This window comes from Anoplolepis gracilipes, chromosome 11, assembly GCF_047496725.1.
Source record: "Anoplolepis gracilipes chromosome 11, ASM4749672v1, whole genome shotgun sequence".
NCBI classification, from domain to species: domain Eukaryota; kingdom Metazoa; phylum Arthropoda; class Insecta; order Hymenoptera; family Formicidae; genus Anoplolepis; species Anoplolepis gracilipes.
Window position 1 is genome coordinate 7,481,800 of NC_132980.1, and position 16,201 is coordinate 7,498,000.

Consider the following 16,201-nt stretch of genomic DNA (forward strand, 5'->3'; position numbering starts at 1 on the left):
ATAAATTATTAATACGAGTTATAATTACTTTAACGATTAATAAGAGTTATTTACCAATCCATATATACATATGTGTGTGACTGGAAAAAAGTTGATAAATGTTATTAAAAAATAACGACATTTTAGGTAATGATGAAAATGCACATATATAATAATAACGAGATGATGTAGTTCAGAAAATCTGATTTCTTTTCTTAATTTTGTCTTGACAGCATCATGATTGTTTCTAATAGTTCTAGTGATTAATTTTGGTAGTAAACTTTTAAATAAGATAGTCTTTGCAAGATGAATTTTTAAATAATTTGCATTTACAGTCTGATTTGTATCCTGTGATAAATGTAAATCTCGTATTCGTTTTCCTCGTATTTATCATTAAACTTGATAAAATTAAGAAGAAAGAAAATTTAAAACTACAAATTAATTAATATTAAATATAGACGCGATTAGAGAAATAAAGATCGTTATTATCATATATTGCAACGATATTTATATTGTTTTTTTCCGCAGATTATTATTCGTGTTGCGTCGATATGTCGGAGTTTAAGAACATTTTGTAAGACTTAATAATATGAAAGAAATGATTCGTTGTAATTATAGAGGAATTGATATCTCGTCATTCAAGATCTTCCTCGTGAAAGAGCTGTCGACGAGACTGAATCTTCCCGAAAACTGGTTAATGCGCTTTTTCCGGTGTCGAGGGATTGACGTGCGAGTGGCAGACCGCAGCCCGCGGGTTTGTCGGCCGCTTTGTGAGAAAATCGACGTCGCATTCTCTTCGGGAAATCGGACCGAGATGATTTCCGCAATTTCGCGGCCATGGCCAAGAGAGAATTGAGTATATATTTGGTCGACCCGGAATTATTTGACCGTGTCATCCTGTAAAGATACGAAGATATGAAGGTTCATATAAGATCATCTCTGCTTCGGTGGTCCCACAAATTCTCTCGTGGATCCGCTTGTCAGGAATTAAGCGCGCGTGCGTCAACATTTACTAGTACACACGATTTTTAATTCTTCTGCCTGTACGTGTGGCATGTACAATATATCAAAATATCGATATTTGTATCGGACTAAAATTTACGCCTTTTATTGCTACATTTTACTTTTCGTCTTTTTATATTTTTATTTTCAATTTATTACATCACGATTAATTTAAATAACGTGTAAAATTATCGCCACGTTCACCAATGCGGCAAAAAGTCGTCTATTAGGGTTTGTGTTATAAAAACTGACCTGTTGGCTTTATGGTAGAAAGATTTATTTTCTTTTCGCCTCACTTTTAACGAATTAATAATAAAATATGACAATTCTTCGTCATTTCGAATTATTTATTGACACATTATTTAACCATTCGGACTCGGGGTCTCTTTCGGATGGAAAATGGACTTGTTCCTGTGGTGAGAAGCTGTTAAAATGCAAAGACGAGGTTAAATGAGTAGGCCATCTTCTTCTGTCCTTCTATCTTGGACGCAGATTCGGCGGGCGTGTGTGACCCTCCTTAGTATTCCGCACGACGCCGCTCTTCTTTTTTGCGCGACGATGCCACCCTTTTTCTTCTCCCTCGTTGCTGCCACCCCTTTATTCCACTCCATGTAACATGTTCTTCGCATTAATATAGCACGGCTTAAGACAAAGAACGATCGGCCAACATCTCACTCTCCTTCCCTTCGTTCTTCCCTCTTCCGTTCGCTATCCTCTCTTTTCTTCTTCTTATCGACTTCGTTCTTCCTACATTATATCGCCTTTCTCTTTTACACGTTCTCTGGAGGACCTGAAAGACTGGACGTATATATTCGTTAAGTCGAAGCCTCCGAGAAGTCCCTCAAATTGGAGGGATTTCTTCGTTCCGACCTGCCTTGTACGTGCTGGATCTTGACCTTTGAGCACTTTTTTTATGCCCGCGATGTAGCCTTCGACGCTACTAAATCACGCAAAGCTGTTCTATATACAGACATTGTAACTTACAGTCAGTAAAGTTAGTTGATAAATAGATATTTGATATCAGCCGCATTAATAATAATTAATGCATTGCGTTGCATGATTACATTGTAAACATGTCAGTGATATTAATAAACTATCCTTCAATAATTATACGTATCTCTCGTGATAAAATATTTTTATATAGAACTGTATTATTGTGAAACCTCTCTATATGTAATCTGCTTTTAATGCAATGAAAATATCATTGCATTAAAAAAAGCCCAATCTTTTGCTTTTGAGATTTACAATTAATAAAAACAATTGCAAGAATAAAATAAAATGTAAAATCAAATTGTATATATGTATCATACATATCACACTTTTACTCTCCTACATTTCATTATATTGATGTTATATGATATTATTATAATTCAGGTAAAAACAATTAATAGTGTTTATAATAAATGGATATTTCATTTATATAGGAAAAAATCTGAAAGTCTTTTTTTTTCTTTTATCCTTTTATGTAATAATTTTTAGAAATATTATTTCACATTGTCTGTCTTAAATTTTTATGTGCTAAAAAATTTACAATCTCTCATAGGTCGCTGATTATCTGTTGTACGCTTTGACCTGTAGATTGCAAGTATTTTGATTGCAAAATATTATCAGTATCAATACGAAACATAAAATATGTAATGCGATGCTCTCACTTTTTCGCACTACAGAGATTATATAATTATATAATTAACAAAATAATAAAAATAATACACTGCAGAAAACTATCAAGTTTTATCAATCTGCATTTATATAAACTATTAATAATTTTATTTGTTAAAAAGAAAGAAAAAATCCGAAGCTACTTATATTTTCAAAAGTTGGGTCACCTTTTATTACATGAATTTGACTTGTATAAATTTTCTTTTGTAACAGACCATAACTTATGCTTTTTTTTTGTATAATTTTGCTCCGATTTTTTTGGAATTATTTACCATTCAATATTATATTCAATAATTTATCTATTTAATACAATCTATTCTTCTATCTATTAATTAATTATTTATTTAATAAAATACGAATTTCTTTTTAAAGAAATCTATTTAGTTTTTCTCTCAATAATTGATTTACATCAATCTAGTTTGATTGTATTAAAAATCGTATCTCATTCTTTAAATGTAGTTTCTATTATCAGTACGATTATGTAAAAAAGTGTTTTGACAGTGCGGCCAGTTGAAATCACTGTGTAAAAGATATACATCTCTATTATCTCTTGCGCACGTCAGCATGTGTGCAAACGAAGATAGCCTACATACGGTATTCACGGTAACACGAATAATTTAGAATTGTATGAATGAGAAGAAAATAAAAAAAATGGTGAAAGTATTGCCAGATTTATACGCTATCGATTCTTATCATTGTACAACATATTGTGCAACAGTGAGTTGCGATTATTCGGTGATAGAAATTGAACAAGAAATGTTATCACATATATGTCAAGAGACGTATTTATTCTATTTTACATATCCAACGTTTAATATGTAATTATACGAATTTTTTTTTTTTTTTTTTCAGAAATTCAAATATTTTCCAGAATATATCTCTACATTTTCCTTTTCTCTCGTGCATTACCTTAAATAGTCATCGACGCGCCGCATATTTCAGATGCAGTTCGAAGTGACCGCATATGGCAATGAAAGTTTTTGCGTAATTACGAAATACAATTCGTCGAATCATCCTGACCGATGGATCATTAATCAAGATAAGGCATCTTGAGAGGGGAAAAAAAATGAATATTAGAATGTTAATTATGCATCTTTTTATGCATTATGTCTATATCGCGTCTCTTTAGCAACTTTGCCATCGTAAAGCCCTCCGAAGTTCTCCGGACCTGCTCGACGCAGGACGAATTTCCTAGGGCTACTTAACCTGCGCCAACACGTATTTCCCATGCATTTTAAGGATTTCGGACTATAGGGGCGGTGTTTTGTCGAAGTATGAGCACGTAGTTGCCGTGAAAGGATCATAGAGTGGACTTAGCTGCAGAATCCCGTGTAAAACTTGTCCGGAATAACAAAGTTCCGCGTCTCGGGGGCACCGATGCTCCGCGCTTTCCGTGGGGTCAGATTCTTTATTTTTCCCGAAGAGCTCTATTATGACGTTCGACCTCGCCGGCCGATTTATACTCTCGTTATTGGCAGACTCTCGTTTAACGCTTTACAGCCGCAAAAAGCTTGCACATCTATCTTTAATGTTGAAATTTACAATAGCGAAATATATACATGAAAATATAAGAGAATATATTTACGGACATTTCGCAAAACATTAAATATTTGCTGAATAATATATGTAATTATTGAAAAAATTATCTTTCTAATTATTTAAAATAATATACTTAATAATTAGTAATATTTGATATTTTTTATTAAATATATATTGAATTAAAAATATATTGCAATTTACAATAGCGAAATATATACATAAAAATATAAGAGACTATATTTATATATATTTTGCAAAACATTAAATATTTGCTGAATAATATATGTAATTATTAAAAAAAATTGTCTTTCTAATTATTTAAAATAATATACTTAATAATTAGTAATATTTGATATTTTTTATTAAATATATTACATTTTTTTCATTATATATATTGAGATAACTTTTTGTATACGAATACTAATTATATTTATTGTATTATATACTTTATCGATTCTTATTTATCGAATTTATTAAAGTTTCTGTAGCGAGGATATTCAATTTCGTCAATTGAATTCTATATGCTCGTTATTAACCGATAATGATATGGTGCGTGCAATGCTGCAATTGTTTAAAGGACAGTTTAAATGCGGACCGAATCGTTAAATTGCCTGTAATAAAACTGTGTGTGCGAACAATGTACCGGCTGTTTTCTGGCAGGATGTGCCGCGCATCATGGTCGTTATCGCGATCTAAAATGGTCTCTCGCAGTGCGTTTTATCTGCGACCCGCTAAGTCCGGACTTCCGCAATTTCGAAACAACGGGCACGATGGGCGTTGTCGCGTTTTTCTCGAATCGCTCACTGTTTTTGATTGTTAATGCTTGAGAGATAAATATTTTAAAGTTATTTATTTGAACAATGAGATAAAAGAAGAATTAATCCGAAATTAAAATAATAACATTGAACATATAACATGTCTTTTATATTTCGATATTATTATTTTTCTTTTAACGAGAAGAGTTTCTAATCGAAAAGGTCATTTTATGTTGCAGCAAATGTTTGGATTGTCTCGAACGCGGATTAATAAATATATACCATCGTGTCATTAGCCTCATTAAAACCGAGTTCAAAGTTATGTAACGCGTACGCGCTGTTTCGCATTCACATTTAGACGGCATGTGCATGCACGAGACAGTGCGGTTTTTTTTTTGTAAGTGCGTGTGAGTGTGTGGATGTTGCATGCGAATCTTTAAATGATACCCGCGCGGCGTGTAAATGCACCCCAGTAATAATACATCTCGCCTGACGCGATTTAAACTTCATTACCGTTCACAAACTCGCATTCGTTGAAAAAGATACGTCAGTTCCGCTCACGTGTTTCAACGCCGCACACTTTGTACAAACGTGCATAGACACCGCATTAAAAACGAAACACCTGTCTCGTTTACCCTGCGAAAATCGTTCTATTAAAAATAACCAGCAGAAAATTAAGAATTTATTTTAATCTCATCTCGATTTATTAACATCAATTTTTATTAAATTAATTAAATTTTATATACTTATAAGAAGGAAAAGAGAGACTTGCACAGAGAGAAATTAAAAATTTTTGTCATAAATAAAAAAGAAACTGTTAATTTTATTTGATTAAATTATACTTTGCTATAATCTTGAAAGAATTTACTTACAATGCTTCATTAGTTGATTACTGTTGGGTGCATTCATTTTTTCATTTATATATAAGATACGTCATACGCCCATATAAGACCCTTCTGGGTGGCATATATCCAGTGTATTATTCATACTTATGTTGTAACAGAAACGCGCTTGCATAATCGGGCGGGCCGTATGTAGCCTCGTCAGATATTCACCCATAACGATACGTTATTCCAGTTGGCTTTTCTGGCTTATACCTTGCTATATGGTACGTCGGTTCTCCATTTTCATCCCGTTCGAGCAACGTCATTGACCCGTACTCGAATCCTGGGCAGTTTGCCGGTCGCGCGATTCTTACGGAATCACGACGCGCCGGCAGAATGGCTCGACGATCCTGAATTTATATCGTGTGTTTAGGTGAGAATTGGTTCTTTATGAGGGACACGTGAGGATACTTGGCGATATACACGCTCGAGGATCTCTTACACGTACGTGCCGCTGCTGTTCGCGCGCGTGCGGGCACATATGGTTATCCGGTTCTCGGAAGGGCGCCCAACGAGATAGTGACTTATGAATTTGTCATAAAGCGGAAAAAATTGTAACGAATGCAAAGGATATTCTGGAAACTATTTGAAATGCGAAAAAATCAGATTTCAAATTTAATATTTTATAAAAAAGACTTACTATTATAAAAACTTATATATAATTTAAAATAGGAGAATGTAGTAAAGGCAATAAAGGAGCCGTCCATGTATAATATAAATTATAAAAAAGTTTAATACATAGTTAAAAATTAAGGAATGAATTACAAGTAAAAATGGTAGTCAGTACGCAATTAATCAGTTATGGTCTTAGCGGTAATAATTGAGTCGAGTGAACAATTAAAATATATCTAATTAGCTAATTATGACCATCAAAATTGTTAAACCAAAGTAAATTACATAATAAAACAATGCAAGGAAGTTAAGAGAATATACGTGAATGATATAAAATAAAATAATATAACGGATTAAAATTATATAAAGGTCGCATGTGAACGAACGAACGTTTCAGCTTGATAATTCAAGCCATCTTCAGCGCAAGCAATTAAAAATTAGAATTAGTCAGTGTTTCGCAACGATATAGTAAACGATCTTCAATTAGTTCGCCGTCCCGATTAAATCGATTAAATAAACTTGTTTTTTTGGTGGTTTTTTATATCGCATTGTATAATTTGTTGATACGGATTGTAGTAATGAATACTTGTAGTAATGAATTAATAATTTTATAACCGTATAATTAATGGTACAAGTTCTCTAGTCCCTTGTAAGTGGATCTCCATATTACGGAGACAATAGTCACTAAGTATAGACGGCAAACTAATGTTACTTGTAATTCATTCCTTAATTTTTAACTATGTATTAAACTTTTTAATGATTTATATTATACATGGACGGCTCCTTTATTGCCTTTATTACATTCTCTTATTTTAATTTTTATATAAGCCTTTTACCTTTTTATTATACATATATAAGTATTTATTCAAATTTAATGTTTTATAAAGAACTTATTATAATTATATAAAAATTTGTATATACCTATTTTATAAAAAATGAAAGATTACTTGTCTTTTGCAGCGACGAAATTGAATAGATTAGATAATCTTCTGATGGATAATCAGAATATTATATTTACATGTTATAATCGTTATCGAGATAAGAAATTATATTATCGGTTTTTTTAGATTCAAGATCTTTGAAGAATTTTGATTTATTTTTTTTTTCAGGACGATGACTTGATTTTCGATTCGGAAGGCAAACAACCGGCGGTTCAAGCGCCAATGATCGAAACGCATCAGGACGAATCCCTTCTTTACAGGCTAAAGAGAGGAATCTTCGATTTATTTTCCGCACCATCGACAACAACGGAAGCGCCGCCAGGTATTAATTTTTTCTTAATAAAGTGAAGGTATTAATTTTTTCTTAATAAAGTGAAATTAGAAATAACTAAGTCTGTTATATTAGTACAAATATTTTATCACATTACAATATATTGTTGAAAATATTTACATTATTACTCAATCTTTTAATTATTCAATTTTTTAGACCAAAAAGAAAATCAAGATCAAGATCAAACATTGGACAACGCGGTCATCATAAATGATCATGTCAGTGGAATTGAAGGAAATCGTACTCTGGATCAACCTGAAACGCCAAGTGCCGAAACGAGTATTGGTATCGAAAGATTGACTCTTGAAAAAGACGAGGACAACGACGAAGTAGATGACGAAGTAAAAATCGTTTCAAAAATATTTTACTTTTTATCATCTCATCATGATTATTATGTTTAATTAGATTGTGTGATAATTTTATCTAGATAATATTACTCTCTCTACAACACAATAATAATATTATACATATTATAACAAGATTTGTAAACATTTATGTGCTTTTTAATTTTTTTAATATTTAATATTTAATTATCTATGAAAACATCTTTTATACAAAAATATTATTACGCTTTTTATAGCACGATAATGAGATAAGTAACGTCGCGGAAAGTCAAAGAATACCGATAACATATGGGAATTCCGATGACGAAGATTTGGCTGGTTCAGGAGAGATCGAAGGCAGCGCGAATGAAGAAGAATTGGGTCATCATCCACATAACATAATAACTCAACATCGCAACTCTGACGGAAAAGCACGTAAGTTTCTCTTTTTATAGATTTAACTTTATTAAAGAATTTTTATCGTTATTTTTATTAGAATTTAATAAATCTTTTAATTTTTTGTCTTCTTTTTAGAAAGAAAGATGAATCTGCTAAAAATCTTAATTAATTTTAATTATTTGTGAAAATAATACATTTTCTTAAATAATATAAACAATATATTAAGATAAAAATACAACAAAAATTATTGTAACATTTTATTTATATAGATGAAACATTTTATTGATATATGGAAATCAAAAAGTTTTTAAACGAAATTATTTCGATATTTTCATATCGAGGCAAGAAATTGGCAGCTTTATTTTAAAATGTACTATTTACTTTAGTGCAATATAAAATAGACCAATTGAAGATAACATTTACATATGTATAATAATATTAATTGCATTATTTAATAGAATTTATTATTTATTTAATACAATTTTTTATATAAATTTTCGGAAAATGTATTAGTTGTAGAAATAAATATATAAGTATTCTTTTTTTACTTGAAATCAGAAAATGTATCAATTCTTTAGCTTAGAGAATATTAAATTATTTAGAATGTAAATAAATATACGCAAAACAAATTGGAAGAAACAAAAGCAATATTTTAATAATATTATAGAGTTCTCTTTATAATAAAAAAGAGAAGCATGTATATATATATATATATATATATATATATATATATATATATATATATATATATATATATATATATATATATATGTGTGTGTGTGTGTGTGTGTGCATAATTCATTTTTAAAGGATCGATTACTCATTGCTAATTTTCTCTTTAATAGGATTTTACCGAATAACATTGACAGTCGGCGAGCCGTATAGACGAGAGTACTCTGACAGAAACAGTCCTGAGTATCGGGAATTGAGTGGCAATCTCACGCATGCCCTCGAGAACTTGTACAATCGTTATCTTCCGGGATACAATCATTTTGCCAGCGTCGTCAAGATATCGTGAGTATAATTATCTACTATTAATATTTTGCCTTCGTAATATTACTAAAATATCATACTTTTTAATTGGAACTATTTCAATAATAAATAACAATTAATTTTTACTTTTAGACCAACATCTGACGCATTTACGTCACAAGTTACCTTAGACATTGGTTCGACGTTCACGGATGAGGTTGAGGTGCGTGCCATCCTAGATCAACAGTTGCAGTATCATTCTTTAGACGGTATCCAAGTAGGTCCGGAGGGATTCACGTTCAGGATATTCCAAGGTATTTCCATAGATGACTACCGCCTGACGACTCCGGAAATGATCGATTTCACGTTAAAGCTTTCGAGACCCAACTTCGTAATTTGTTTCAACTTTCTGCAATGCTGTGAGCTTGCGGAAACTCTGAATAACTGCGAAGATCTGGTGAATATCAAATGATCGACTTCTCAACAGTTGGAATTGATTAATGGCTGTGCACAAAATATTATTTGCACGAAACAATTGCGAAGATAATGTATCTAACATCGCGAACGAAAAAAATCGATCATTCTGGTGACGACTTTTTCGATGTGCTTTGAAATTGTTAAAACATTGATATAAAGTAGATGTGCATGAAAAACGCGATCTCTATTTTCAATTGCTAACAAGATTCAAATGCCTACAATTTTCACGATATTTAATTACTTAATTTATCTTTTATTTAAAAACAACGGGTTAATTAAAACGACCTAATTAGCCAAAATCATTTAATTTATTAACACGACGTTTCGACCATGTCGAAACGATAGTGTCGTTTAAAAACTCATTGTGACATAACGTGTCTCGTTGTTTGCGTTTATTTCAATTTATTAACCGCTGATTTTAACTAGTGAAATGTTTAATTGTTCCATCATTATACATATCCCATTGTATTCTTTCTTCTTTTTCTTAATTTACGTTGACACTTGAAAAGGACCACAACCATATGGTCGAAACGTCGTGTTAATAAATGAAATGATTTTGGCTAGTTAGGTCGTTTTAATTAACCCGTTATTTATAATTGAATATTAGCGACTTTAATCTTTAACTTCCAATTTTTGTCTTTTATTTAGTTTTTATTAAGTTTATTATTGTTATTTTAATTTCGAAATCTTTTCTTGATTAATTTTCTGTTCTCATTAAATGTTTTTGTTTTATCTTCTTCTTTAAAAAAACACGGTGCCACAAACTTGTTCTGCCTAATTCAATACGAATGCACGTAAATACGACACACGACGTCTGGATACAGCTGGGGAAAAGAACGAGCAGCCGGAATGCGATCAAACCGCCGAATTAAGATGTAGAAGTGGCGAATGTGTGCCATTAGAATCGCGCTGCGATGGCATATTACAATGCAATGACGGTTCCGATGAGGATAATTGCCCGACAGAGTCACTAAATAGAACAAGCGACGGTAAGTACGCAGGACTTGAGAATCCGTACTATGTAATCATGTCTGCGCGAGGAAAACGAAACTTTACAATAATATTATTCAAATCTATCGCTTGTTTATAGCGCTTATATGTATTGTATAGTAAAATATCCATAATTATTCTCTTCTCCTAATGAAAACAGACTGTGGCTTATGTACAGATATACGGTACGTTCTAACATAGCTGTAATTATAGCTTTATATAGTAGATACTCTGCATGATTTTTTTATTTATAACTCCCTTAATTTATAATATAAATGCAAAGTCGCATTTAATCGCGTTATAATCTTGGGGACTAACAGATAGGGAATTTTATATAAATTTTAAATTATCCATTTTATTTCTATCCACTTCATGTTAATTGTGCGTTTTTTAAACTCTAATTAATTAACAAAACACACGTAGTATTTTAATGTACACTTAAGTTTTTCAAATATAATTATTATATATGTTTAAAAGAATATAATAATACTTAGAAGAATAATCTACGCAAATACAAAACGTGATATAATTATTTATCTTTATATATGTCAAAATTATTAATTTATAATATAGAAATTACTAATATACATATAATATTAAAAAATATATTTTTGGCCGCGCACAAACAATATTCTTGAAAAATTATTATTATTGAAAACAAGTTGAAAAATAACATTTACATCTATCATCATTTTATCGATGTTTCTTTATTATTATTCGCTTTATTTGTGCATTTCACTAACACGTATGATACGACATTGAACCAAACTGATAAACGAAACAATAGATTTCGAGCACGTCACTGTGGAGCCACGACAGCATTCAGGATATTTCCCAGTAGATCCGAATGTAAAGGAATCATCCTCTGAGGTAAAACCGGAAGTATCAGACATCGACGATGACGATAGGGAAGACGAGATATCTACGCTGAGGTCAAATAAGTGCCGCGCCGATGACACGGTACGCTGTCCAGATGGTAGTCGTCACATTTGCTCGGTACAACAGTGCGACGGCGTTCCGGATTGCGATGACGGTAGTGACGAGACCGGCTGTTCACATCCAGGTAGTTGAGCCGGTTGATGTACTCACCGATTTAATGGCAGAATCGGGATAAATGTTCAATATTGCAATCTTCTTAAAGATTTTAACATATAAAAATCAATATTATTCTTATCTCATTGTCTATATAATTGTATTTGAACACAGTGATTTTATACATGCATTCCTATAAATATAATTTATAATTGCAATGCTATTAATTTAGTATTAATTTTAGTTATTTTCTGTTTTAAAATTTATAACAATATTCTCATACGTATAATCACTAAATTCGCACATTATGATATATGATATTAAAATGAAATAAGATTTTTTTTAATTTAAATTTTTTAATAATTTTTGATATTTTTACCGGAACACACACATGAAAGATTTTTTTCAACAAATAAATAAAAAAACTGTTATATAAGTATTTATTTGTTAATAATGAAATTACGAAATTTATTTGAAATTATTTTTTGTACTGATACGATTGTATATAAAACGATAATTGTTTGATGTTTTTTTCGACCTGACTAATTCTACATATGTTTACTTGCCAACAATATTTATTTTTGGCAATTTAATTTTCTCATAATTTGATTAATACTCACTTTAATAAAATCTAGAGTTATGATTGTGTTTCGAGTCAGTTTGACGGAATTATTTTATGTTTGCACTACTGGCATGGTGTATCTAGTCATAATTTTTAATAGTTTTTTTCAATATTTTCGAAAAATTAAATTATCGAGAATATCGCTTACAAATAAGAAAACTCTGCAGTTAGAGAGTAAACTATGAAACGACTGTAGCATTATTATGCGTAAATACTGTATATTGCCTCAGTGGTGTAAACGTGTGACAGTTTCGTCAAATGAACTTCGCGTGACCGTAGTTTCAAGTACGCACGCGTACGTGCACACATGTAGATAATTGTTAAAGTAAATGTGGATAAAATTAAGAATCAGGATATTTATTCTTTTTTTATATAATAGACGGTATTGCATGTGTATATTAATATCACATAAAAGATATTTAGAATTTTTCACTTATCTGTTTTATTCGTTTATAAATGTATATGTCAATAGAAAAGTCATAGATTTTTGTTGCATATCGATGCATGTTGTTAGCATGCTAATAATAATATGAAATCATACGTCTCTCTAACACTTTTAAAAGGTAAATTTGTATATAATGTTTCGTAATATTATAATACGCTATCATATAAGATATACAGTTGTGTATTCTTGTATAAGTTTAAAAGCATATTATGGTAATCATAAACAAAGTGTTGTAGTTTTAAAATGCAATTATTGCGCATTGCAAAGATGCTAATAATTTATGTCTTGTAGGCTGCAGCACGGGGGAATTCGCATGCGATGTAAACAGATGCATATTGGATTCTCAACGATGCAACTTTGTGGAAGATTGTCAAGACGGTAGCGACGAACATGACTGCAACTACCCCGGTGAGTACCACGATTTTTTATAATATAGCGTGATTATATATTATAACACTTTTAAGAATAAATTACAGAGGCTCTTAGTTGTTTAAGCAGAAAGCTTTCTGTTTAATTTTCTACATTAGAAAAACTGCAAAAGTGGCCGCATTGCCATTAAAAATCTATTTCTATTTATCATCACATTTATTTAAAGTATTTTAAAAAGTCCTAATAAAAAACATAATCGAAATAAAATTTCAATTTTATCGACCGCGAGATAATATAAACCATGTTGTCTATGAACGATCTGCAGCTTATCTACGATCGTCAGTTTATCAGTTAGGATGTAGACTTGGCGAGTAGATGGTATAGAGACTAGTTACCTGTTCTACCGACCCGGAAAATCGATAATCGCGGCCGTTATCTTTCGCTACATTTTCCCCGCGTTAAAACTTTGCTTATCGAGACTGACGGTTTATTAGCGACGCGTCCCATCTTGGCACTCGAATGTTAATTCAAATCCGTCTGTCCTTCGTTCAACTGCGAGCTCTGGCGCAAATTTCCGGCGACGTGTCTTTTCCGCAAACGGCGAGGCGAATCCCTAAGTAACGACGGAAGCCGTTAGTTTTTTTTTTTTTTCGTAGAAAAATAAGGTCAGACGGGGAGAGTCCAGGACGCGAGCGAGACATACCTACTGAATATTCAAAGCTCGAGGGGCTTTTTCTCTCTGCCATCCCGCGCGTCCTCTTTTTCCGGTGCTTCCTGCACCTCGAGTGGAGGACGATCGTGGTCAACAACGTGGAAGCGCCGGATATGCTGGCCGGTGTTGTAAAGCCCGCCCGATTGCGGCCACACGTACGCGCTTTGTTGTGCGAAAGCCAGCTTAATTAGACGGCTGCGCGCGCGTTCGGCCGGGGTAAATTAGCCTGGTGGTATCGGCCCGTGAATTATATCCTCGCGCCTTCCCCACGAAAAGAGCAAAAAACCGTTGAATAATTAAATAAATCGCAATTTACGCATTTATTATTTGACTAAAGTTTTGCGTTGTAACTTAAATCAATATATATCACATTAGCGTTTGTGAAATTCATTGAGAAACAGAAATGACGTGGAAATAATTTATATTACACAGAAACTTTTTCGAAATATAATTGATAATTTCTTTTTGCTTTTTTTTTTAGTAACAATACTTCGCGTAATAGCGAGAAATTCGAGGCAGTGGGCTAATTATTCCCGAGAATTATACAATGTACATAACGAGTCGGTGTTAACGCATTTGCGTGTACAATAAAACGTAACGTTTTACATCGACTTGTATTTTTCGTCATTATCGCGATTTCACAATTATCTTCCCATTCAAAATAAACAATCTACAATCACGATTTGAAACGTCGTTTTCGAGAGTCATATTTTCGATTGCTAACAAATATCTTTATCGTTATCGAAATCACTTACCATGATCGAGGAAGGATTACTTGTGACTAATTTAAGTAGAAGTCTCTATCTATAATCTATAAGTATCCATCCACAATATAATCTATCTATAAGTATCATTCGTCATTCTATATAATAGTTTGCGATTGATTCCCATCTCAACACATTACGGGATCGTTGAAACTGATTCTACGCCTTCTGCTATTCGCGCTTCCGTCCTTGTAACCTCGCGTGCTGAAGGCGAGAAGAAAAAAAGAAACATGAACAAATTGAGGAATGGCTTCCCGTTATACTGTTAATCGTTCGACCGGCGGCGAACTAGGCCAACGCACGTTCGCTCGAGGCAACGGCGATTTGCGATCGAAAGAATATAATCCTGCGAAGGCCGATCGTAAATCAAGCAACCGTGCACGCTCCGTACATCCGTGCTCTCATCATTTAAACGTCTCATGGTTAGCGGATATCTTCCGAGTCTTCCGGCATGCCTTTTTTATCCATCTGAGACGACGGGAGCTTGCGCGCGGATGGGCTGGTGCTGACGAAGGGGGTAGGCACGAGGAAAGAGCGGCCAGGGGGGAAGGGAGGCTAGATGGGGGTGAGTAGAGGGATCGTCGAAGCACCGCTTCACATAAATATCCGCAGACACGCAGGCCGCGGACCCGCAAGAAGAGCGCTTTTACCTGCTCCTAGTAATCGCGATGTGCATGCTTAATCAATATTCAAGTATTCAGTCGTGAGGCATGGGGGATCCTAGTTCTCTCTTTCTCTCTCTTTCCGTCCCTTGTTAACTCACCCTTTGCTACTCCACTTTCTCCTCTTCATTGTCCTCTGTCTCTTTCTCTCGTTTCCTTGAAACAAGAATGCGCATAACCACTTTCGTGTCTCCGATGCTCTTCCCCCCTCGCGCCAGTGATACGTCTCTTCGAACAATTATGAGTTTCGCTGAGTCGGGGGTGGAAGGGAAGAACCAACAGAATACAACAGTAGATACGGTGGAGAGGGCAAGAGGGTAGAATCGGAAGAGGGGAAAAGGGATAACCTGCACGCTAGGCACTGCCATGACAAATGTCAACCTCCGTCGTCAACGAACATTACTTAGGTGCGTCCTCGACTCGCATATATAGACCGGTCGACTTAAACGTCCGCAACGGTACGTCCTTGAGCAGTAAAGAAGTTTCAACCGATCGGAGGAACGATGGGTGCGGGAAGACGAGATATCAAAAAAATTTTAGCTAATATATTATAAAGAGCCTTGATTTTCTGATTCGATATTCTACAAATATTGTAGATACTTTTTCGAACAAAACGTGTGGAGACTAGATTTTGAGGATTTATTCATTTTAATTTTAGCAGAGAATTATTGATAAAAAATATTTTATCTAAAATAAATGATCAAGGAATATATATTAATGCTTAAAAGTATA

At 33.1% G+C, this 16,201-nt stretch overlaps 1 protein-coding gene across 17 annotated transcripts in view; it reads left to right on the forward strand.

Moving 5' to 3' along the window:
- The window catches only part of Trol (terribly reduced optic lobes), a 141,812-nt gene that overhangs the window by 37,706 nt on the left and 87,905 nt on the right, over positions 1-16,201 (forward strand). For 15 of the 17 annotated variants that reach the window (XM_072902470.1, XM_072902472.1, XM_072902471.1 and 12 more), the window contains exons 2-9: positions 7,540-7,693; positions 7,859-8,043; positions 8,283-8,460; positions 9,270-9,438; positions 9,550-9,710; positions 10,698-10,862; positions 11,651-11,926; positions 13,254-13,370. In XM_072902470.1, coding sequence (XP_072758571.1) covers positions 7,540-7,693; positions 7,859-8,043; positions 8,283-8,460; positions 9,270-9,438; positions 9,550-9,710; positions 10,698-10,862; positions 11,651-11,926; positions 13,254-13,370 — 1,405 coding nt within the window. The remainder of the gene's footprint in view (positions 1-7,539; positions 7,694-7,858; positions 8,044-8,282; positions 8,461-9,269; positions 9,439-9,549; positions 9,711-10,697; positions 10,863-11,650; positions 11,927-13,253; positions 13,371-16,201) is intronic. The other 2 variants (XM_072902482.1, XM_072902477.1) reach the window with 2 other exon arrangements.